The sequence below is a fragment of the Acomys minous genome, assembly GCF_964271855.1.
Source record: "Acomys minous genome assembly, chromosome: 6".
NCBI lineage: Eukaryota > Metazoa > Chordata > Mammalia > Rodentia > Muridae > Acomys > Acomys minous.
Window position 1 is genome coordinate 68,279,520 of NC_140487.1, and position 24,501 is coordinate 68,304,020.

A 24,501-nucleotide genomic window follows, 5' to 3' on the forward strand; every position below is an offset into this window, starting at 1 on the left:
TTATATATCTAAGAAATATTAATCAGATCTTTTTGTTCCTTGATGCTGGGAACTGAACCCTGGGCCTTGTACTTTTTAGGCAAGTACTTTCTACCACTGACCTAAAACTCCAAGTCCCTAAGAAATGCTACAGGGCTTGGTATTAAAGAGTGACAGTAATGGCATGTAAATGGGTTTTCTATCAAAAGTTTTTAAAAAATAAGTATATAACATGTTATCTGTAATGTGCAGATATGTGTGTCATGCACAGTAAAACCAAAAAAATAGACTCAAAATTAACAGTTGAATAAACAGGACTATCATTTCTGAAAATGTCAACTCCAACTTAATATTACAGATTTAAGATGGAAGCATGGCGTAGTGGTGCATGCTTGTAATCCCAGCCCTTGGAAAGCTGAGCTAGTCCCATCCCCCTAAATACTCTGCAAATAAAACAAGGAAATGTGTTGTTTACAAAGTATGTGGAAGAAAAGAGATAAAGGTCTCAGGAAAGCTGAGGCTTTAACTTTTTCTTAAATAATTAAAGAGAAAGTGCTTTGGTTTTTAAAATATTTTTATGGTTCACTGTTTAGTCAAGTATAGAAGCTCTGTCGTAAAACATGCTCTGAATTTGATTCTTATAGGATGAAAATGGCAAACCAGTTAAATCTCAGGGAATTCCTACTGTGTGTCCAGTGTCACGGCCTTCAAATGAAGCATCTTCACCTTATCATTCTCGGCGAAAGATGAGGAAACTTCGAGATCATAATGTCCGAACTCCTTCTAACCTAGATATCCTCGAGCTCCATACAAGGGAAGTCCTCAAAAGATTAGAGATGTGTCCATGGGAGGAGGCAAGTATATGTCAGGGTCAAAAAATCTACTCAGACAGTACATGTATCTATCAATCTGGCTGGTGTCTACTGTAGATTTATAGATAATAACTAATATTTTTGTCTAGCCAACAGTGTGGTGTTAAGGTGCCTAGATTACATTCATTTGTTGACATGTTATTAGTCGATAAATAAATGTTTACCCAAATATCATGGACTTTGGTTTCTGAAGATGCCAGAACAAGCCGACTTGTCTCTGCTCTCATGTAGGTTTTATCAAAGTTTAAGTTGGAAGATAGGGACATAGATTAAAATAACATGGTTTCAAGATGGGCACATACTTGTAATCCTAGCACTTGGGAGTTTGAGGTAAGAAGACTGCTGCAAGTTAAGGCCAACCTGGGCTACACAGTGAAACCCTTTCTCAAACAAACAACATGTTTCTAATGCTGAGTGTTTTGAGGGAACACCCAAATAGTAGGGCAGCAGCAAAGTAGTGGCTGGTTGCTTTGCTGAAGTGCTCATAATGCCTTTCAGGGGTTGATGTTTGACCTGATACTTAACTAACAGAAGACGTCAAGTGAACACACAGCTTTGAATTAGTATTGCCAGCCAGGGAGGTAAATACCAAAAGCCTGTCCTTGAGCCACCAGCAACCAGTCCAATCCTCAGAACGGGAGACTGTTAGAATAAATCTGTTTAAGTTGGAGAAGTCCTGGTATACTGGACAGAGGCAGAAGAGTGTGGAAAAATGGTACCTTTATAAACCATGCTACTAAGTTTGTGACAGGATTTGCATCATCTGTAATATTTCACCTTAAGCAGAAGATTGACAGGTAATAGAAAGTATGATAGAGGTATTGCTGACTTAAAATACTAAAAGTTATATAGTCATTACAACCCTACATGGTTTTATATTTGATGTCATTGTTGTTTTAAGATTAAACAGTTCTGAACCTACTTAACCCATAGTTATTTTGGGCACTTATTATGAAAGGCTCTAATTATTAAGGGGAAGAAGAAATAATATTTTATACATTAAAAAAGCCAGCTCCAGGCTGGAGAGATGGCTCAGAGGTTAAGAGCACTAGCTATTTTTCCAAAGGTCCTGAGTTCAATTTCCAGCAACCACATGGTAGCTCATAACCATCTATAATGAGACCTGGTGCCCTCTTCTGGCCTCCTGGTTCACATGCAGGCAGAATACGATATAAATAATAAATAAATCTTAAAAAAAAAAAAGCCAGCTCCTCCAGGTATGGTGGTTCACACCTTTAATCCCAGCACTGGGGAGGCAGAGACAGGTGGATTGATTTAAGTTTGAGGCCAGCCTGGTCTACTAAGTAAGTCTAGGTCAGCCAAGGCTACACCTGTTTCAAAAAACAACAAACAAACAAATATAATCCCAGCTCCTATTACCTCTTTTTATTTGTGGTGACTCTTGTGCCTAGTTGTAGCAGTGTGGATACAGACATCTTGGTGGGAATGAATGAGGTCAAGGTTTGGGTGAGTGAGAAAGCTGACAACTGTACTTCATTAAGTGGAAACAGCCAGGAAACATGAGACTGCTTAAGGCCCTGTGACAGCACTTCAGTATCTGCAAGAAAGGCCTATATTTGGATTTCCTTTATGTAGATTTTGCATTTTATATTAGAAAATGTGTTTTATTACTAAATGGCCCTGCTGGATAATGAGCCATTCTGTATGTGTTGGAATGAAGAGCTCTGGGTTATGGGACACTTGAGATCTCCGCAAGCCTAGATGGCTGTCCATCCTTAACAAGGCAGGGTCACTCGAGAAGGGGAAGTATGCAGTCTTTTTCATTTGGGTGGGCCTGCCTGAAGGTGGAGATTAAGTCAGTTCTCCTTTGTACTTTAAGGACATCTTGAACTCTAAACTGAATGGAAGATTCAACAAACACCTGCAGCCATCGTCCACGGTCCCTGAATGGAGAGCAAAGGATAACGACCTACGATTGCTGCTGACCAACGGAAGGATAATTAAGTATGTGAAGTAGATCAGGGTATTAGATTGATTTTAGTGGGTCCCCTTTTGTTCATTTAACCCCTGCATTATTGCACAGCCACTTGTTTTAGAGGAGAGGGTCTGAGTTCTCTGTTGTGTCTGAATGGAGGGGAAGGGAATTTAGAGCCCTGCTTTACTTCTGAAGCAATTATTTTTCCTCCATGGCACAGAGATGAGAGACAGCTGTTTGCAGATCGGAGTCTTTATACAGCAGATAGTGAAAATGAAGAAGACAAGAAACCAACAAAGAAGGCAAACATGAAGACAGAACAGAGCTCAGGAAGAGAGGGGACGGGAAGCGAAGGATCTCCAAGACCACTTAACAGTATGTTTTTTGTCCTTTTGCTAATATAGCAGTAGGTAACTTTCTGTAGGATTGAAAATGCATTTATAATAGTGTTGGAAAATATGAAGTATGTTTGAGTAGTTCATCATAGGAAGGTGATAAATGTGAATGCCAAGTAAAGTACAGTAGCAAGGGACAGACTACCAGTGAAGGGGTATGTGATGGTCAGCAAGACCCAGGCAGATTCACCTTTTTAAAAATAGCCACTTAAAAGTTCATATAGTTTATGGCCTCTATTCTTCCAAATGAGTTTCAAGTTTAACTTAATTTCACATATGCTAAAATGTCTTTGGTTGGCTGATCTGTATATTTAGTGGGAATCCAAGTAGTATGGTGCCATTTGATTGCTTGTTGACAGGAGGCTTCTGTGTGTTAATTATTGTCAAGTAAGTAGTAATAGGTATCAGACACTGTAGTAAAAGCACCTTCTCCTTGAAGTCTTTTTTTTTTTCCTCCTGTGAACACCTGCAGGCCAGAAGAGAGCATCTGATCTCATTATAGATGGTTGTGAGCCACCATGTGGTTGCTGGGAGTTGAACTCAGGACCTCTGGAGGAGCAGTCAGTGTCCTTAACCTCTGAGCCATCTCTTCAGCCCCCTCCTTGACGTCTTTATTCTTTGGATAAAGTCTTAATTCCTGAACAGTTTTCAAGAATAGCATATTGCTTTCCATTTAAAAAGTAATTAGAATCAGGGCTGGGGAGATGGCTCAGAGGCTAAGAGCACTGACTGTTCTTCCAGAGGTCCTGAGTTCAATTCCCAGCAACCACATGGTAGCTCATAAACATCTATAATATGATCTGATGCCTTCCTCTGGCCTGCAAGTGTACATGCAGGTAGAGCATTGTGTGTATATAGTAATAAACAAATCTTTAAAAAGTAATTAAAATCAGTATTTTTTGGTGAGTACATTTTCTGCATAGTGAATATTATTGAATTCATTTGAATTCATTTTGAGTCTCTCAGTTTCCCCCAATCCCCGGTAAGTGTGGCCCTCTGGTTGGTAACCCTGCCTCTGCGTACATCATTGAGAACTGATAGAACTGCTGCCGTGCAGTGGACGATAAGGGGAAACCAAGGGAAAGGGAAAGGCAGACGCAGCCTGTAGTTCTTTTTAGGTTTAAAGGTTTTTAGTTTATTTCTGGAAAGAGAAATATCACAAATATTTTAAGGACATACATCAGTCAGTCTTTATCTTAGAGAGAAAAAGACAGGAAAATAAAAGCAGTGAGGAAAGAGAGAGTGGGGACATAGAAAGATATCTTGAAATTGAGTAGACTTTAGGGACCATGGCGTCTCTTATCCTTTCCCTTCTTCACCAGGAATCTTTACAAGTGTGAAATCAGAACTCAGGAATAGAACATCAGAATATTCTGATGTTTCTGATTCAGAAGACTCTGGACCTGATTGCACTGCACTGGTATGCTTGGAACCCCCGGGTTTATGTGTCATTTGGTGGGATCATGAGTACCCATGTAGCTTCATCTGCAACAGGAAGGTTGACGACAGCTGGTCTGTGCAGCACAGGGTCTCCCTGTGGTGTTACTATGTGTGTACACCATCCTGTGACTGGTCACATTCATAAACAGGTTTTATGTGTTCTGTTTAGATTTTTTGGCTCTGGTAAGGGTGGTGGGAGAATTCTGCTGCTTACACTAAAGTTGTTGTGTGGTTTTTGTTTCTGATGAGTTATATTGTATTTTACCTTTAAGTGTGTAACTATATGTTTTGTATTCAAGTGGTAGGTAACTATAGTTACTAGAGATTTTCAGATTTTGATGTGAAATACAGAAGTAACTTTATGATAATTAAGATTCTAACATCTAACTGGGCGTGGTGACGCACGCCTGTAATCTGAGCACTTGGGAGGCAGAGGCAGGCAGATCTCTGAGTTCGAGGCCAGCCTGGTCTACAAAGTGAGTCTAAGACAGCCAAAGCTACACAGAGAAACTCCGTCTTGAAAAGATTCTAACTTCTAAAACAGATAAACTCTTTGATTAGTGAGTACAGCCTTGGTCAATTTCTTTTTAGCTTTGTTTCCATTTAATTTATTATTTCAGAAAATTAATTTTGCCACTGAAGATTCTGAAAGTTCAGGTGATGAAAAGAAGCATGAAATAACATCAAACTTTAAGGAGGGATCTGATATAGTGAGGAACCTCCTTCAAAAGAGCCAGAAGCCATCTAGAAATGAGATTCCAGTTAAAAGGTAGGCTTGCAGAGGGGAGTAGGAGTTTTACATTGTAATGTAAATGCTGTGAAAACACTGTTTAGTTTTTAATTTTACTGAATTATCTCATCAGAAAAATACATTGTTTTTTTAAATCACCTGCTCCTTAGGGAGTGTCCTACCTCGACAAGCACAGAGGAAGAAGCTATCCAGGGCATGCTGTCCATGGCAGGGCTGCACTACTCCATGTGTGCACCCAGCACAGGCTGCAGTGGTGACAGGAACTCTATCCAGGATTCCAGAAGCTGCCACAGCAGTCACCCTGAGCTTAGGCAGTTGTACCGCTGCAATAAGCCAGTGGAATTTGGTAAGAAACAGAAATATCAATCTATTAAAAGTAATACATGACTCCAACTTACTGTGATTCTAGGTGAGGTTAGAATGAATATGAATAAGGACTGTTTACTATAAGAAATACTTTTTTATATAGTCAGGCAAGATTCAAGCATAACTCAAAATGAAGGTCCGTAAGGTGGCTCACTGGGCTTCCTGCCAAGCCCCTGATAACCTGAGTTTGAGCCCCAGGACCCGGATGGTAGAAGGAAAGAACCAACTCCCACAAGGTGTCCCGACTTCTATACACATGCTATGGCATATATGTACCTACATGTGACAATTAAAATGTAATTTAAATGTTGAAACTCAAAATGTAAATGACATGGGGCTGAGTATTCAGCTTAATTCTACCATTGCTTTGGCAAGGACAGTCTTGTTTTCCTGTCACCAACTATGAGCTCCCAGAGTGAAAGGGGTGTTTGGTGTTCTACATGGTCTGCAGAATCGGTTCCCTTTCCTTGTAGGAGAGGAGAAACAAGTTTTGAATAGTTTTTATTTTTCTTTCTGGTTGAGGCTTTGTTTTCCTCAAACTCTTTGAAAAGGAAATATTAGGAAAAGAGTAGACACAGCCAGTCATGCTGCCTCGTGTTTCTTCCCTGTGCTTTCAAAGAAAGAAATTCCCTAAAATCTTAGGATTGAGGGAGCAATGTAGCAGCTGTGTTAATTCCCACATAATTAGCATCATCTGTGCACCAGGACCTTGACCTCCATTTTACATGAACAGGAAACACTATTTGATGGGGTTAATTTAGCTTGCACACATTTTACATTGTGGGAATTTGAGTCCAGGCCCACTTGATCCCCAAATCTTTGCATATTGTGTAAGAGCAAACTAAAGCATGGAAAAGTTTTACAGCTTGTCTGAAGTTGCATTGGTACTTGGAAGAACCCCAATTTAAATCTGGGTTTGCCTGTCTTTCGCTGTTCCATTTTGCCTTCCTGCACTCTGTTTGGTCCCTTAAAGCAGGGAAATACATATTTTTGTCCTAATGTAATATATGCCATTTTAGAGACATGTGTATTGCATTTGGTTTACATCAACACCACCTGGCCATAGTACTTGACATTCGGTCTTCTAGCATCTAGCACAAAGCCCTACAACCTGTATTGTAAAGACAGTTTCAAGAAAATTGAAGGAATTAGCAAGTTTGGTTGTGAGTTGTTAACTGTGGGTTTTTGTTTGTTTTAAGGAGTGTAGGGAAAGAAAAGGTATGTGAATAAGTAGTTAATGTCAACATACATTTGCTTTCATTTGTAAGCACCAGGCTAGGTTTTTTAAAGATAAGTTTGTACAAAGATAATTTAATTAAAATTTCTTTCTAGGATACCATGCCAAGACTGAAGATCAAGATTTGAGGACTTCTTCCTGGACTAAACAGTTTGATAGAACGCCTAGACTTAATACTCAGGTATATTCCATAGTGGAAGTATGAAGAAAAGATTTAGAATATTCAAAATTGTTTTTGCTTTCTTTTTCAAACTTATTCTGTTTAATTCTTTTCTCTTTTGATGTTGGTCATGACCTCTCGGTTAATTTCAACATTTTTTTCCCCTTACAAATTGACTCAATTATCTTAAGAGTCTGAGCCGGGTATGATAAATGCCTTTAATCCCAGCACTCAGGAGGCAGAGACAGGTGGATCGCTGTGAGTTCGAGGCCAGCCTGGTCTATAAAAAATGAGTCCAGGACAGCCAGGACTGTTACACAGAGAAACCCTATCTCAAAAAACAAAAAAAACAAAAGAAGCAAAAACAAACAAACAAAACCCCAGGAGTGGGCCCCAGATCTTGGAATTTTTCTAGTAAACAAATAAAGTAGAGATGAACCTTACAGAAGCTAAATTCTAAAAATATGGGAGCCAGGAGTGGCGGCACATGCCTTTAATCCCAGCACTCAGGGAGGCCAGAGGCAGGCGGATCTCTGAGTTCAAGGCTGGCCTGGCCTACAAAGTGAGTTCCAGTACAGCCAAAGCTACACTGAGAAACCCTGGCTCAAAACAGAAAACAAAACAAAACAAAACAAAAATCAACCAAACAAAATATGGAGGGCAGTGTTGTAGTAAATAAAAAGGGTATTAATGTTTATTATTAATTGCCTATGATTATTTGGTGGTTATTATTAGCCTGCTACCATATTAATAAAAGACAACAAAACCTGATAGAGTTTTAAATAAGCCTTATTTCACCTGGGGCTGGGCCAATGCTATCCCCTAAGCTGCCTTGTTACCTCTCAGCCCCACATCCCAGGCCATTTGTGTAAATCATTCCTATCTGGGCTACTTCCCACCCAGTATCCCCGTACATGCTGCACATGTTTCCGTCTGGGCTGTTTTCTCCATGCTAAACCAGAGTAAATTTCCTCCTGGCCATGTGGTTCTCCATGTTAACTTGTGTCAGTCCCGCTTCCTTTTCTCCCCCTTTTGTTGTCTCTCACCTTCCCATGACCCTTTTGTCCTCTGAGCCTGGGAAACGTGGCCGTGCCTACTTCACTTCTCCCCTGCCCAGGTGTGTAGGCATTCTATTAGTCAAACAGGAATTATTTGGAGGCAAGGTTATACAGCAACATTTGGGGTACAAGATAGTCTGCTCATAAGAGATAGCAAGCCGACCTCAGGTGGCAAAATAATGAACAATCAAATACAAAGCACCAGATAGGGCAGCAAGATGGCTCAGTCGATAAAGGTGGCCCACCTGACCTAGTGGCCTAGGTATTCCTGGGACCCACATGGTAGAAAGAGAGAACTCATTCTAGAAGTTGTGAAGTAAACTTTCTAAAAAGGCAGTACATTGCATTGAGAGCCATGATCAGCCAAGGAAACTGTGGGTCCATTGCGTTTATTTCAGTTTTCTTGCCTATTGTGGGATAGTAGGCAGCACCCCTACTTGTTTTGACTTGACTTAATGAACTCCCAAACGTAAGTAGTAGGAACTAATCTTCCAAACCATTGGGTCTGTTATAGACTGAATTCACCATCACGAAGGGCAGGGGTCTGTTGAGCACTGCTGAGACTGAGGGCCTGGGTTTGATACCTAGGTCCCAGGCACATGGTGGAAGGAGAGGGCTAACCCCCACAAGCTATCATCCGGCCCCCACGCATGCACCCTGATATTTGGGCAGGCACATATGCACATATGATAGAAAAAGGGGGCGGGGAAGGAAAACCAAAATTGAGTAGTTTATTTCCTCATCTTTGTTGATTTTGCTAATGCAGAGAAAGCTTAAATACCTCATTTATCTGAAATTTGAAGAATTCAGCTGCATTTCTTTCCTTCCTTCCTTTAGGACTTAAGTAGAAGCCAGAAATACATCAAAAAGGAAAGCTCTTCAGAAATCAGTCAGAAGGCACAGAGCAGGCATTGTGTGGACAGCAATAACTCAAGCATTCAGAATGGAAAGTACACACTGAATCCCAGCTTGGCTTCAGGGCCATGCCAGATAAGCAATGGCAGTCTAAGCCCGGAAAGGCCTATTGGCGAAACTTCTTTTTCAGTGCCCCTTCACCCCACCAAGAGACCTGCATCAAATCCACCACCTATCAGCAACCAGGCAACAAAAGGTAACCTTTATACGTTTGCAGGTTAAGTGTATTTGTAACTCTGTGTGAAGGTAGTGGTAGTGGGTAGGTACTCTCTCTAAACCAGTGGTTCTCAACCTTCCTAATACTGTGACCCTTTAATATAGTTCCTCGTGTTGTGGTGACTCCCAGCCATAAAATTATTTTCATTGTTACTTCATCACTGTAATCTTGCTACTGTTATGAATTGCAGTGCAAGTATCTGTTTTCTGATAGTCTTAGGTGACCCCTGGGAAAGGGTTGTTCAACCTCCAAATGAGTTGTAACACAGAGGTTAAGAACCATTGCTCTACACTCATTGTCTGCATTATGGACAACAGCATGATAGCAGTGGGTATGAGAGGACACTTGAGCGGACGGTAAAGGAAAGGAGTGCCTTCCAGAGGCTTAGGAGGAAGCAGGTTCTTAAAAAGGATGAGGAGTTGCTAGACTGAGTTAAAGGAAGTGACAGAAGGAACAGGAGAGAGCATGACCAGAGGTGATGATGGTCCATGGGGAGGAATCAAGTGCAATCCACTCTGTTGTGTTTCTGCAGCAAATTGAAACTATGTTTCAATAGTTTGGAAGGACACTGCTTTCTCTTTTTGGGTTTAAAGTGTGAAGCTCAGAGACATGACTGCTTTTGGAATACTTAACCAGCTTGTTTACTACAAGCTCTCTAAGTCTTAAGTCTTCCAGATATCACATGACAAATACACTTTTTATGAGTATTAACAGTGTTGTTGGTGTTTTATAGGTAAACGTCCAAAAAAAGGAATGGCAACAGCCAAACAACGTCTGGGGAAGATCCTTAAATTGAACAGAAATGGCCATGCACGGTTCTTCGTGTGACAGAGCTGCTTTTGCAGTCACTCTTCCCTGTGGAAGGGCAGTCTTGGGGTGCGGGAGCCTGGAGTTTCCACCATCCCCTGCCTGGAGCAGTTTGTGTGTACAGTAATACTGCCCGGAACAGAATGGACCTGATGCTGCATTTTCACTGTGCCACACCCACTCAGCAATAACCCTTTGGACTGGTGGGGAGAGGAAGGAGGAGGGTAGAACCTTAAAAAGAGACCTTGAATTGTAAAGGGGTCTCTTGTCAGGGCTTGAATTTAATTTTGTTGTTGGTAGTGTCTTGATTTATTTTCAGTAGTAGGAGAAAGAATTATCAATAATTTATTTAACAGATTTTTTTTTTAAAGTTAACAGCTTTTAAATTCTTTCTTTTTTAAAGCTATTTATTTGGAAGATTTCTGGAGAAATATCTCACTAATTTAGATTTAAGAATGTGAAGGTTTTTAAATTATTTTTGATAGTGTGTGTGTTACATGTGGGGAAGAGCCACAGTAACAGTAGCTAGTCTGGACTCTTAAATTTGATATTCAGGTTAAAGTCTTAAACAGGGATTTGATGCATTAATTATTTTAAATTAAGATGTATATGAAATCGTTTTATTTTATATATTTTGTGTGTTTTTTATAAGCTATTAGCTTCGCTTTTGCTAACATCCAAGGTGCATACTGTAATCCAGGTTGATTCCCTTATACCCCACCTTTCCCTCTGCACCCCCGTCCCCCCCCCCCCCAAATGTTTTGAGATGACCCAAGACTCTTCTCTTTGCAGGGAAACACACCTCATAGCCAATGTTTAAGAACCACATAAAGAATCCTCATTTCTCATTTCTTTTGACATTGTGGTTTTCCTCTACATGTAAAGAAACAGGCTTGTTTCATTTTCATTTTTCCTGATGATATCTGGTCCCAAAGAGAACAGCTTTAATATCTTTTCCCTGCTTATGGGGAAAGTATAAGTTTGGTTAAAATGTCCTATTTGTAGATTTTCCAAAAACCTTTATAATTACAGAGGGCCTTCTTCAATACTGCTGTTGTTGGAAGAGCCAACATCTACCACAGGTTATATCTTACCATGCTTTTATTATCTAGACATAATTTTTTTAAAAATACAGTTTGATTTAGGATGTTCAAATCTGCATAAAAGCCAGAATACAATAGGATTATACTATATTAAGTTGTAAGTAGCAAGCATGTTGGAATAGATTTGTGTATGTGTGTTTTACTTTTTTAATTTTATGAATTATTTCAATACAGATTTGGAGTAAAATGGGTGCTTTTTGCAGTTTCTTCCATCTGTCTTAGCTAGTGGCACATGGAGGTTAAGTGTCTGGTTGAACTTTAATTAAGATAATAATTTATCTCCTTTATGTACAATTTTTATAAGTGCAAGTTTTCCATTTATAATAATTCTTAGTCTTTCCATTTTCCCCTCATGGCATAAAAATGATATTGGGGGTTTGATGGTATCACATTTTACAAATTCTTACAAAGACAACATAGGCAAATAACATGAAATTTATTTTTGTGGAGAAATACGGCTGTGTAATGGATTGTCTTGTTTTCACTCAGCAAGGTAGCTAGACTTTTTCTTCTGCATTAAGCATTAAGTTTAGAGAAAAGAATTATGTACCATTATCTTTCCTAGTTGCATTGAAAATATGTATCTCCAAAGAGAAATCTATCTATCTATCTTTCCTCCTCCTTCTTCTTCCATTTTTGGTTTTTGGTTTTTCGAGACAGGGTTTCTCTGTGTAGCCTTGGCTGTCCTTGACTCACTTTGTAGACCAGGCTGGCCTCAAACTTATGAAGATCTGTCTGCCTCTGCCTCCCAAGTGCTGGGATTAAAGGCGTGTGCCACCACTGCCCAGCAGAGAAATATTTGCTATTCTGTCTCTCTCTCTCTCTGTTTCCTCTCCCGGCCCCTTATTATTTCATGGGATAAAGAAGTTACAAATTCACCTTTTTGGTCCAGATTGCCTGGACCAAAGATTCGGTCTTATTTTGGATGGCAGGAAGAAGGATTTTCATGGAATTCTTAGTATCTCTAGACAGCACTGCTAACTCCTGCCTACACTATGCCATAACTAGTGGAGAGAAGGATGCAGTCATCTGGTGGTTGTATCTCAAGATGCAAAAATCTGGATTTGTCTGACTGCTTGCCTTTCCACACTGTATCACTGTGAGGTCTTAGAGGTTTTATTGTTAGAACACACATTTTTATTTGGGTTAAGAGATAAGAATGATTACTTCTTTTTATAAGTTAAAATTGTGGTCAGTATCCTGTGTCCTTAGGCTGATAAACACTAATTTTGAGTTGCCAGTATATGGAATTTTTAAATGACTATGGATTCATTTTTTAAAAATCATTTTAGCCCACTAACTGACTAAATTACAAAGCTTTTAGCCAGTTAATATAGCCACTATGAGAGAATCCATGTATCTTTTTCTGATTTGATAAAAATTTAGCCATAGAGTCAGTGATTTTTTTCTATTCAAACCTTATAAAGTTCCCTAGCTGTGATGTGTTCTTTTATCTCACAGACATGGCTGGACTTTGAGGTGTGACTACCGCTAAGATTTGGGCCCAACAGTAATAGGTAGCCTCAGTCTTTCTCATAGTCTCACTTATAACCAGTATAACCAGAGCTTAAGAAAACAATGGTGATAGCATTTAGTTAAAAGCAAATAAAATGTGTATATTGAAAACTAATGATTTAACACATGCAGCTTTAATTGCAGTAGTGAACCTGTCTTAATTCAGCTAAGTGACCCTTAACCTGGGATCTACTGTACTGTAATTCACAGAATTATATAATATTATGCTTCCCAGTATTGGTAATCATTAACAATATAAAACTGGCAGCTTAGTAGTTCAGGATCTTTGGAATACTTTGAAATTAATGAAGTTCCATTTTTAAAGCACACAATCCAACCACGTACTGAAATCTCACACTTATAGGAGACAGACAGTCTATCTATATTGGGAAATACTTAGCTTGAATACTATTCTGTGTTTTACTAATTCTACTTAATTCTTTTTGAGTGTATTTTTCTCTATTTATTCATATTAGATCAGCAGGTATTTATCAGCCTTCTACTGTGTGCCCAGAACTAGTTAGTACTGTAGGGGAATCTCAGTTTCAGTTTTTATCTGCCTGTGAAGGTGTGTCTTCTCCAGGATGTTAGCAGTATTGTTTTAGTTTCTAAGCAAACTTGAGCAGAAGGTGGCCCATTTGTAAACAGAACAAAGCAAACTAAAAAAGTCCAACTTCATTAGTTTCAGTTGAGATGTACCACTGTAGAAGTGGAAGCATTTAAAAATAAAAGACCCATGTTCTTTAACATTTAAGAAGAATTCCACAAGTTAGCCATTTCTGTTGGTAATCTAAGGATGTGGGATAGCTCAGAAGGAAACAAGAGACCTGCATTTTAGTCCATGTTTTGCCTCTTAGGTCAGCCAAGCAACCCTCAGTCAGTAAATTACTCTTAAGTCTTATTTCTAAGCCCTAGTTTTCCCTGTTTCTAAGTTTGGGTAAAACTACTTAGTGATAATCTTGAGCTATTATGTCATGCTTAGTTAACTATTAAATTACAACTGATGATGAATGCACCTGTAGAGAAAATCGTAAATGAAAACTGCTTCTATTTATCACACTTACTTGATCTCAAATATATGCCCAGGGTGTGCTACCTAAAAACCTGAAACATTCCAAACAAGGTGCTGAATTAGAATCAGGTTTTATGCTTGAAGTGAAAAGAGAGAAGTGAGCTCATCTGTGGACAGAGGAGTAAGAATGTTCATCATCATGTCAGCGGTGGTTATATAGCACAACAGAAAAGCTAGCCTTAGGTTTTTCTAAAAGAGGAATTAGTATGCACTCCTCTTCAGGTACTAAAGATAAAATAGGTGGTAAATTTAAAATGATTTGGCAGCTACTTGTGGGACTAGGGGAAAAATAAGGTAATTAGGAAAAAACTTGTCAAAGACATGGGTGGGTCAAGTACTATAACAACCAGGGAAGTCAGGAGAAGACTAGGAAGGAGACAGCTGGATGTGTTCAAAAATGAGTGTTGGCGTGCTTCAGAAGCAGCTCTGCAGTGGTGAGACACTGCCCGAGGGCTGCTGGGAACTGTGGTACGGCCTAGAATACTGCTGCTGGAAAGAGCTGTCATAGCAAATGTGCAGTTTTAATTTTCACGACGAGAGACATGAAACTTCATAATGCAAATCTAAATATATCTCAAAAATTCATCTTTCCCATTATATATTATACTAATTGCTACCTATGTAAAAGAGAAGGTCTTGCCTTTCATGTGTGCAAGGCCCTGGGCTTGATCCCTAGCACCACAGAGAGTTCCAGTGGAGCTGAGGCTTTCAGACTGTTACTAGTATCCTAGATTTTCATCTAATACAACCTCAAAAAACTAAGCATCATATCTTTTGTCCAAGAAAGCTACTCAATAAGGATATAACTCAGATAGGACAGAGATTTGTCTAGGGATATCCAGTGGCTTTGGGATCTCTGATACCTTGTTTCCTTACATAGACCCCATTCTTTGACCCTGCAGCCTCTGCTTGACTTGTGGATGCCGACCACGTATGTTCTTGAAACTAGACAACAAGAAGAATTAGTATACATACTCCCTAAATTGCTATTGAACATAATTACCCTTCGTCCTGTAGCTTTACTACTAACCCTTCCCTTATTTTGCTTTCATGCCATAAGTGAAATAAATATTTGATACCCTTTCTATAAACATTTCTTTAAGGTTTTAAGGAAGCAAATGCCTATTTCCAAAGCAGCTGGCGTATCATCACTACCACGGCTTTATTCTTCTATGATAGCCTCCCCTCTTTCCTGGGGTGAAGCAAATAACTCATGGAGAAACCCTTTTTGGTGCCCTTCAGTTTAAGGCCATTCGTTGTCTTAACTGTGACATTACACTTCTTGTTTAAAACCATTTAAAAGATGTATCCAGTGACTCTTCCAACATTTACCTGCTCTGCACTATTCATTAATGAAACCCTGGCTACCACGTAGCCCTTGACCTCCAAGTAGTTTACCTATGCAAGACTTGTGACACTCTGGATTCACTTTTCTTCATTACAGAAAGCAGTCATACATGTAACTTAATCATAAAAGATTTGTCTTCAAGGTTTTTTTTTTTTCAAAATATCACCTATTTTCCCTCCATGTTTTTTACCAAAATAATTATCGTAAGTGCTAGAATATATACTATTTTGCAGGAATAAAATAACCAAGGCATATGCTTATATTTCTTTGGTTGATGTTAAGAAATGCCAGCATTTCTACAACTATATAACTATCAACTCTATCAACTATAGAGTTGATTCCTTCCCTAGAATAATGTTTCCCTCTTAAGATTCATAAGTAACATTTTATTTTCACAAAGCATGCATATAACTTACATAATATAGTCAGGGACCTGAGGTGTAACTTGCTAAGTGAACCCCAAGGTTATTTTATCTTGCAAAAGAAACCTAAACCAAACTAAGGGCCTTACAGTTTATGGTTAGACTAAATCAAATGCTGTAACCTCAGTTTTTCAAAAAACAGCTCCTGACTGCACAATTGAGTCATGCAGTTTAAGTATGAAATAGCACTGATAGGAAATGCATGTGCATCTTTGCAGGCTGTATTTCCTTTGGAAAAGACTTTTCTACTTTTAATATAATTAAGCCATAACAGTTTCATGCTGTGGAAAGGATGAAAAGGTTCATTCTAAGAGATTATATAGTATGAACTTTCACATTTATTGTGAAACATCTAACTTTGCCAGTGTTCAGCAACTTTTCTTTTGGGGTGTTGGAGGGTGGTAATGGGGAGGGGTAGTATTGGTTTTAGGGGTCTTAACTCTGTGAAATTTGAAAACAGGACAGTTGTTGGCTAAGGTACTTACTAGTTTTGTAGTAATGTTTTGCTAGCCTGACTTTCCTTACTGGTTTTTAAGTCTATGGTCCCAGTGACTGTTACTTGTTTCAGGTGTGCAGAGTCGGGTCTCAGCTGTGTGTAGGCAGTCAGAATATGCACACGTGTCATTTGGCTACAGAAGCACACACTGTGACAGTGGGAGTGGGTGTGGCTGGGAGTGGGGTGCTGAAGCTTTAAGAGCATTTGTTTGTATTCAGAACAGTATTTCCCATCTTTTGCCTGCAGGCAGGGAAAATGTACAGTATTTATTTTGTTTCTGTTTTACTCTGAATTTGTAAGTCTCTAAGTAGCTTATATTATTATTATTATAGAGAAGACAAGTGACTTGCTTAAAGTTGTATTTAGTATTCTTACTTCCTAATTTCTGTATTTTAAAATATTGAAATTAAAATTGTACTACTTCTGTTCTGTTTTTTTTTTTTAGCACTCAGTGTATTTTTGTTGATTTTGTTTAAAAGTATAAATGTTGAAAGTTGTATAAAAATGTGTTTCTGAAAGAAAAAAAAATCTGAATTCTATATCCAATCCTGACTTGCCGTTCCCTTTTTCTGAATCTCAAGACACTAGAATGTGGGAAACCATTACGTTCTGAGGATTTAAATATGAAAAATAATGTCTTATTTCATTAGAGGTTATTGCTGGGGAAGAGTGATGGCCAAGAGGGGAGAAAATCTTAAGTGACTGGCAAGAAGAGACTGCAGGGTAGAAACAGATGAGGGTGCTTCTCTAGTTGTTATAAAACGATTTTGTTTCTTTCTTTAATGGTTGAGTTCTTAAGATCAGACACTATTCACATCTGCATAGCGCACAAGATTACACTACCTGTAGTGTTATAGCAAGTGCTACGGGAGTGACAAAACCAAGTCTAGGCCTCAGGGGGCTTCTGTGAGACAAAAAAGGTAAGGAAAACAAGGCTCAACTACCTACTAACCAAAGTATGTAAGTGCTTTCCTGGGAGGAAAGGCCGGCCTGTTTTTGGACACAGGGCCTGTGAGGAGACAAGTCAAGGATGAGGTAAAAGAGTATAAATTCTTGCACTGGAGGGAGGGAGTGGAGTCAAGAAGGGAGGAACACTAAGACAGTGCTTTCAGGGGCAGTAGGGAAGCCTCAAAAAGAAGTCAGGATGAATGCCCCTCATGGACACCAAGGCAGCAGAAGTCCTAGGATCCTTGGCACACACCCCCTCCGCAGAAAAGGGGTTTGGGGCACTGCAGCTGCCTGTAGAGTGGCTCCCAGTGCTTTCTGTACCTCCAGTATAAAGATTAGTCATGTTACAGACTGATGACAGAAGCCTCAACTGTAGGAACTTGTTCTTGAGAAACTCTTTGTAGGTCTAGGAGATACTCTTTCTAATGGTCACCTATTACAGTGAAATGAACACACCTCATCTTCACAAACTCAGCTTCATTTTGTGCGACTAGGAAATCCCAGGGGCTGTTGGTGTTGACCTCTTTCAGATTTACAGGGAGGAGCCAGATGCTTTGATACAGGATTCGGATCACAAGTCTCCATTACTTCACCATGAGTACTAAGTACAGACAATATTTTTATTTTTCCCCACAGTATCCCGGTGAGGTATGAGCTATTTTAGGGTACAGAGAAGGTAAGAATCAAGTCCCATCTTCACCTACTGTTCTGGTGAACTCAGGGCCGGGGGGAGAGGATAGCCCAGTGAGGGGGACTGAGCTAGGATCTCCAGCACTCATACAGGCAGATGTGATGACCCACAACCCGGGTTGTACTGCAATCCTTGGGGCAGGCTGGCTAGCTACATTTGCTGAGTCACTGAGTTCCCGTTTCAGCAAGAGATCTTCCCTCAACATACAAGGAACATCCTTAGTGTTAACCCCTACACATGTGTGCACACACAGAACCTAACATTTTAACCAAAAGTCTGTCCAACTCTTAAAAACTTGCTTCTAAGTTGTTTTTATTCTGTATTTTGAATTATGAAGGAGGAATTAGATGGTTCTTGATGTAATGGTTTGTGATCCAAAAATTTGTGTAAAAATATTTTTGTTTTTAAGATTTATTATGTGTACAGTGCTCTGCCTGCATGTATACTTGCACACCAGAAGAAGGCATCGGATGCCAGTATAGATGGTTGTGAGCCAGTGGTTGCTGGGAATTGAACTCAGGACCTCTGGGAGAGCACGCAGCGCTCTTAACTTCTGAGCCATCGCTCTAGCCCATAGTTTTTTGTTTTGTTGTTTTTTAAACCTCATTTTATAATGTGTCCTCTACGCACTGACCATTGGTGGTCTCAGGACTGGTCTCACCTTGTGGTACAGAAGGTAGGCTGTAAACAGGCAGTGGATGAGTAGCACTATTCTAAACATGAATTCAGTGTACTTCCAAAGCTGAGAACTAGAGGATGAACAGAGGCCTTGCCTGATGCATCTCTCCACCACCAGACAACCCATGCCCTGATTGTTGATATAACAGTCTCTCCTACATGGAAGTCTGTTCCTTTATCATTTTCTGCTCTCAGCTCCAAAAGTGGGTCATTCAAACAGAAGAAAAAAACCCAGAGGCCTATCTCAGTGCTGGGGGCCCACCATCCACAGCCTCGCCAGTCTCCTCCTCTTCTGTAACTTCTGTGCTCCCATTGTCCAGGCTATTCCCAATCTGTTCCCAAGATGTCTTTTACATGATTTTTTTTTAAAAAGAAAGATTTTGCCGGGCGGTGGTGGTGCGCGCCTTTAATCCCAGCACTTTGGGAGGCAGAGGCAGGTGGATCTCCATGAGTTCGAGCAGCCATCTTGGTCTACAGAGGGAGTTCCAGGACAGCCAGAGCTGTTATACAGAGAAACCCTGTCTGGAAAAATCAACCAACAAACAAAAACAAAAACAACAACAACAACAAAACCAACACCAACACCCCCCCAAAAAAGATGTTAATTATGGCAGGTGTGTGCAGTTCCATGGAGGCTAGAACAGAGTCAGATCCTATGTAAGCTGGCACAGTTGTGAAATGCCTGATATGGGCAGCTGAGAAACTAACCCTCTTCAAGAAAAGTATACTTAAACAAGGAAACATCTCTCCAGCTCCAGGGCTGGGCGTGGTGGTGCACGCCTTTAATCCCAGCAGGCAGAGGCAGGCAGGTTGTTGTGAGTTAAGAGGCCAATCTGGTCTACAAAATGAGTTCCAGGACACCCAAGGCTAACACAGACCCTGTCTCCAAAAACCAAAAGCCAAACAAAACAAAAAAATTTCTCCAGCCCCTTCTTTACACTTAAAAAAAAAAAAAAGATGTATTTATTTTTTATTATGTATACAGAGCTCTGCCTGCATGTACACCTGCAGGCCAGAGGAGGATATCAGATCACTTTATAGATGGTTGTGAGGCACCATGTGGTTGCTGGAAATTGAACTCATGACCTCTGGAAGAGAAGTCCGTGCTCTTAACTGCTGAGCCATCTCGCCAGCCTCTTTTACACTTTTTTAAAGTGCTAATCCTGATATGTTGTAACTTCAAACTCATTTTATGCTAGAATTTGAAAAAAAAATTGTTATTTTGAGACAGGGTTTCTCTGTCCTGGAACTTATTCTGTAGACCTGACTGGCCTGGAACTCAGAGAGATCAATCTGCCTCCACCTCCTGAGTGGTGAGATTAAAGGTGTGCACCACCACCACCCAGCCAGAAAAATTTTCTTCTGTAAGTAGTAATATATCTAAATTCCAAAAGGATTTTTAGTTTTTGTTGTTGTTTCATTCATTCATTTATTTATCTTTGGTGGTGGTTTTAAAAGCAGCTTTAACTTGGGAAAATAATTCACAGTAGTAAATTTTAGTGTTTAATTGACTCTTAATCTAGAAGTTCCCTACTGCTGTTCCTTGCACACTTTGTACTATTCCACCTGTTGCACAAGACATCCCAGTGGCTCAGACACTTAGTAAGACCTCCAGTTTTTTTTTTCCTAGCTAACTGCAAATATGCAAATTTTACTGTTAACCCCTTTGCATCAATTCAGTCTCAACTACTGAGAGACTGATGTACACATGTTAATATTACTATGGAGTCAACTTCCCTTAACACCTCATTGGGCTCTGGTTTATCTGAGGTACAGGTGTCAACCTTACATCCTTCTCCTGAGTTGACCCAACCTTTGGCAGCTGCTTCTCATTGCTTCTAGTCCTGGAATGAAGTGTACCAGTTGTTAACAGGGACTGTTACCTTTGGGTCGTAATCACTTACACATGCTTACATCAGATCCTCACTTAGATTGTTATGGCATCACTGCCCTGCCCTGGAAATGATTTCACCACAGCAGAGTGAAGAGGTGAGAAAAGCCATAATGTCTTTTTGTTCATCATTGAAGTGGTCCTCACACCACAAAGCTAAGCAAAGCAACAGGTGTTAACCAAAGACTTAGGCACTGAAAAGAATTAGAGAAACTGTTTAATTTCTCCATTCAATATGGTAGTTCCTCACAGGCCAAGGGAAAATCAACCATTTTCATAAATATTCTATTCCCTGGTCTTGCTTCTACTCCAGGACCTCACTACTAGTATCTCTCTTCAGCCTAGTTATCTGTGGAGATTCCTCGAAGATGCACATGATACTCTCAAATTGAACAGTTACAGAGTTTAATAAAAGCATTATTTACAATGTCAAAGGGGGATGCCAAAGGCATTCTAGGCTTAGTAGTTAGAACAGAGGGGCTATTACTGCTAGGGAAGGATGGATTACCAAAATGCACAGGAGCTTTAGGTTCCAGCATGGTGTGGCCAGCCACATGGAATGCCGACAGTAGGTTGTCCCTTTTGGCTCTCTGAACCTCTACTAGTACTTTCCCAGGCATACTCTCTGGAAGCTGGACATGTAGGGACCATGGATGCCAGTCCTTTGCGGTACAGAACAGAGGCTGGGCATGGTGGTGCACGCCTTTAATCCCAGCACTCGGGAGGCAGAGGCAGGCGGATCTCTGTGAGTTCAAGGCCAGAGTGAGCTCTAGGACAGCCAAGGCTACACAGAGAGACCTTCCTTGTCTTTAAAAAAACACTGTCCTCTGACCTCCACATGTGGTATGATGTGTGCATCCTTACACATACTAAATGTAATTTTCAGTATGGCAAGACACAACTGTCATCAATATTAAGTTTTTATATTGAGAGAACTCTACAAAAAAAAGTGTACTGTGCCATCCAGGAATACACAGGCAAATACCAGTGTAAGTGAGGAGGCAGAGAGCAGGGGAAACATGGGCAAGAACTTTTATTGGGAGAGATGTCCTTGAGAAAGAGTAGGTGATGAAGGGTAAATTGGGATAGGCTAATTTGAATAATTTCATCAGCCTGTGGGGAACACAAGGGCTGGCTCTCTCTTAATGTTTGAAACCTGGACCTGGAGCAGTTATTGACGAGAAAAAACTGCCCAGGGTGTGAGAACCCAAGGTAAGATATGGCAAAGAAAGAGGTGGCTGTGAGAGTAGGTTCACATTAGTCCTTTGCAAGTGAAAGGCACACCCCAGTGAGTTTGCTTAGGCTTTAGCCCAGAGTCAGACATCAAGCATCAAATACAGAAAGGAGAAATATAACTTAAATTATATAATCTGGGCTGGAGAGATGGCTTAAGAGAGATAAAGGTTAAGAGCACTGACTGAGTTCAATTCAGAACTAAGGTCCTGAGTTGAATTCCCAGCAAACACATGGTGGCTTACACCCATCTATATTGTGATCTGATGCCTTCTTCTGGCCTGTGGGTGTACATGCAGGCAGAACACTATACATAATAATAAATTAATAAATCTTCAAAATGAAACAAAAAACCATTAAAACTGTAATGTTGAAGGTTATGAAATTTAATAAAATTTAATAAAAATTATATAAGCCTCATTTCTATAAGTTCAGTAATAATGACCTTTTTTATTCTTATTAATTTTAGTCTTTTTGTCATTCTAGGTAAAGATTTGGTATTGTTTTTTTAAAATGTCAAAGAACTAAGGTTTGGTTTTAATGATTCATTGCATTCTTTTTCTAGTTTTTAATGCATTTCTATTCTACTGTATTACTTCTTTTGGATATTATTTTTCTAGTTTGTAAGGTAGGATATTAGGTTATTGATTTGGGATCTTTTCAGTGTAGGCATTAACAGCTATTCATTTTCCCTAAACATTTGCATACACCTCACAAGATTTATTTTTTCCAAGTATTTATATTTTGTATACATAGGTGTTTTTGCTTGCACCCATGTCTGTGCACCACGTACATGAATGTTCACCAAGGCCAGAAGGCACTCGATCTCTTGGAACTGGAGTTGTGAGCCACCATGTGCGTGCTGAGAACTGAACCAGGGTCTTCTAGGAGAGCAGCAGGTACTCTTAACATCTGAGCTCTATCTGACTTCCTTTATGAGCTCCTCTTTAACTTAGTAAGAGGATGCTGTATGTTCCCGCATTTGTGAATTCCCTGCATTTGTGCCTGATGTTGATTTCTAATTTCATTCCATTCTTTACCTACCTGATCTGTAGATTGTTATGTTTATCATTTGCAAACATTTTAGCCTTTATTTTATGTATCTAAGTGAGGAGGCCAGAAGAGGGCATCAGATCCCCTGGAACTGAAGTTACTGAGCCGTCATGCTCGGAAGGGAAGCCCAGGTCATCTGGAAGAGCAGCTTAGCCCCTGAACCATCTCTCTAGCTCTGCACTTATAATTTGTAATGTTTGTAATTATTGCCTCTAAAATCAGATGGAAGGAAATGAAAGCTTTTCATTTCCCCACAGTTACCTTTACTGGGGCCTTTCCTTTCTTCCTGAGAACGAGTTACTACTCAGCGGCCTTTTCTCTCAGCTCAAAGACTCCCTTTAGTATTTTTGTTTAATACTAGCAACTAAGTCAGTTTTTTAAACAGATAATTTGTTATTTTTAATGTATGTGTATGGGCATGGATCACCTTTAGACACCAGAAGGGGGCATCAGATCCCCAGTGACAAGTGGTTGTGCCACGTGAGTGCTGGGAACTGACGTTGGCAATAGCAGCCAGTGCTCTTAACCACTGAGCCAGCTCTCCAGCCCACTCAGTCAGCTTTTATCTGACAATGACTTGACATTTGACTTCATGTTTGAAAGATAGTTTTTCTGAATATAGAATTATTTGAGTTTTCCTTTCTTCTCTTGGCACTGAACATCCATCCTACTACCTTTTAAAAAATATTTATTACTATGTATATAGTGCTCTGCCGGCACATACACCTGCAGGTTAGAAGAGGATGTCAGATCACGTTATAGATGGGTGTGAGCCACCATATGGTTGCTGGGAATTGAACTCAGGACCTCTGGTGGAGCAGTCAGTGCCTTTAACCTCTAAGCCATCTCTCCAGCCCCCTACTACCTTCTAATATGCATGGTTTCTGATGGTAAATCAGCTGTTGAGGCTTCCCTGCACGCAATGAGTTAGTTGCCTCTCCTTTACCACTTTGAAGGTTTTTATTTAGCTTCCAACAGACTAATTATGATATAATTAGCTGGGTGTTCTTGAGCCTCTCTTACACTGAGCTCACTGAATTTGGGTATGTAATGATCTCCATCAAATATAGTTTTGGCCTTTCTTCCCTTTTCTTCTAGGATGTCCTGGGATTAAAGGTGAGCACCCCCATGCCCGGCTTGCCCGGCTTATACTGGCACTTTTCAAAGCCCATAATTGTTCAACTTTTTGGTTAGTCTATTGTTTTCATCAACTGCTATTCATTGCTTCAGCCATGATATTAAAATATTTGATAATTGTGTTCTCTTGGGAGAATAGGAACATTGTTATGACTTTACTAGTTCCAACAAGACCACATACAGACATGCCTTTTTAGGAGTCCCTCCACAGTGTTCTTTGGGATGAGCCTTTGAAAGAGCTCCATCCTGTCTGCTTCCTTGGTATTGATACTAGGAATATGAGTTGTCATTTTTCAAGGGTATCAGAGAGCTTCATGGTGTATGATAGAACTCAAGTAGGAGAAAATGCTACAAAGATTGCTGCTGAGATTTGGCTGCTTTTCTCCATTACATTCTGGAGGAGTTGCTGCATGCTTTTAGTTAACTCCCAGAGCTCTGAAACAGTTAATAGTATTTGCCAGCTTTTTCACTGCTTTTATGGAAGGCCCCACTTTAAACAAACAAACAAACAAAAAGAACAAAAAACCAGACATTGCCTTTTCAGCCACGCATGATATTAAAATGGGGGAACATTTGTGGAAGAGCACTTGTTTGACATGCAAAATTGAAAATAGTAAGGTATGAGCTGGTTGTGATGGCCATGCCTATAGTCCCAGCACTCAGGGAAGCAGAGGCAGGGGATCTCTGTGAGTTCGAGGCCAGCCTGGTGTACAAAGTGAGTCCAGGACAGCCAAGGCTATGTTGAAAGACCCCCCCCCAAAAAAAAAGAAAGAAAAAAAAG

At 40.0% G+C, this 24,501-nt stretch overlaps 1 protein-coding gene across 2 annotated transcripts in view; it reads left to right on the plus strand.

The window, feature by feature from the left end:
- Positions 1–16,635, plus strand: part of KDM7A (lysine demethylase 7A) — a 67,074-nt gene extending 50,439 nt beyond the window's left edge. For both annotated transcript variants that reach the window (XM_084786340.1, XM_084786341.1), the window contains 9 exons: positions 624–833; positions 2,692–2,816; positions 3,008–3,162; positions 4,505–4,602; positions 5,243–5,391; positions 5,523–5,719; positions 7,072–7,157; positions 9,032–9,305; positions 10,060–16,635. In XM_084786340.1, coding sequence (XP_084642466.1) covers positions 624–833; positions 2,692–2,816; positions 3,008–3,162; positions 4,505–4,602; positions 5,243–5,391; positions 5,523–5,719; positions 7,072–7,157; positions 9,032–9,305; positions 10,060–10,154 — 1,389 coding nt within the window. In that variant the 3' untranslated portion in view covers positions 10,155–16,635. The remainder of the gene's footprint in view (positions 1–623; positions 834–2,691; positions 2,817–3,007; positions 3,163–4,504; positions 4,603–5,242; positions 5,392–5,522; positions 5,720–7,071; positions 7,158–9,031; positions 9,306–10,059) is intronic.
- Positions 16,636–24,501: the final 7,866 nt, after the last annotated feature.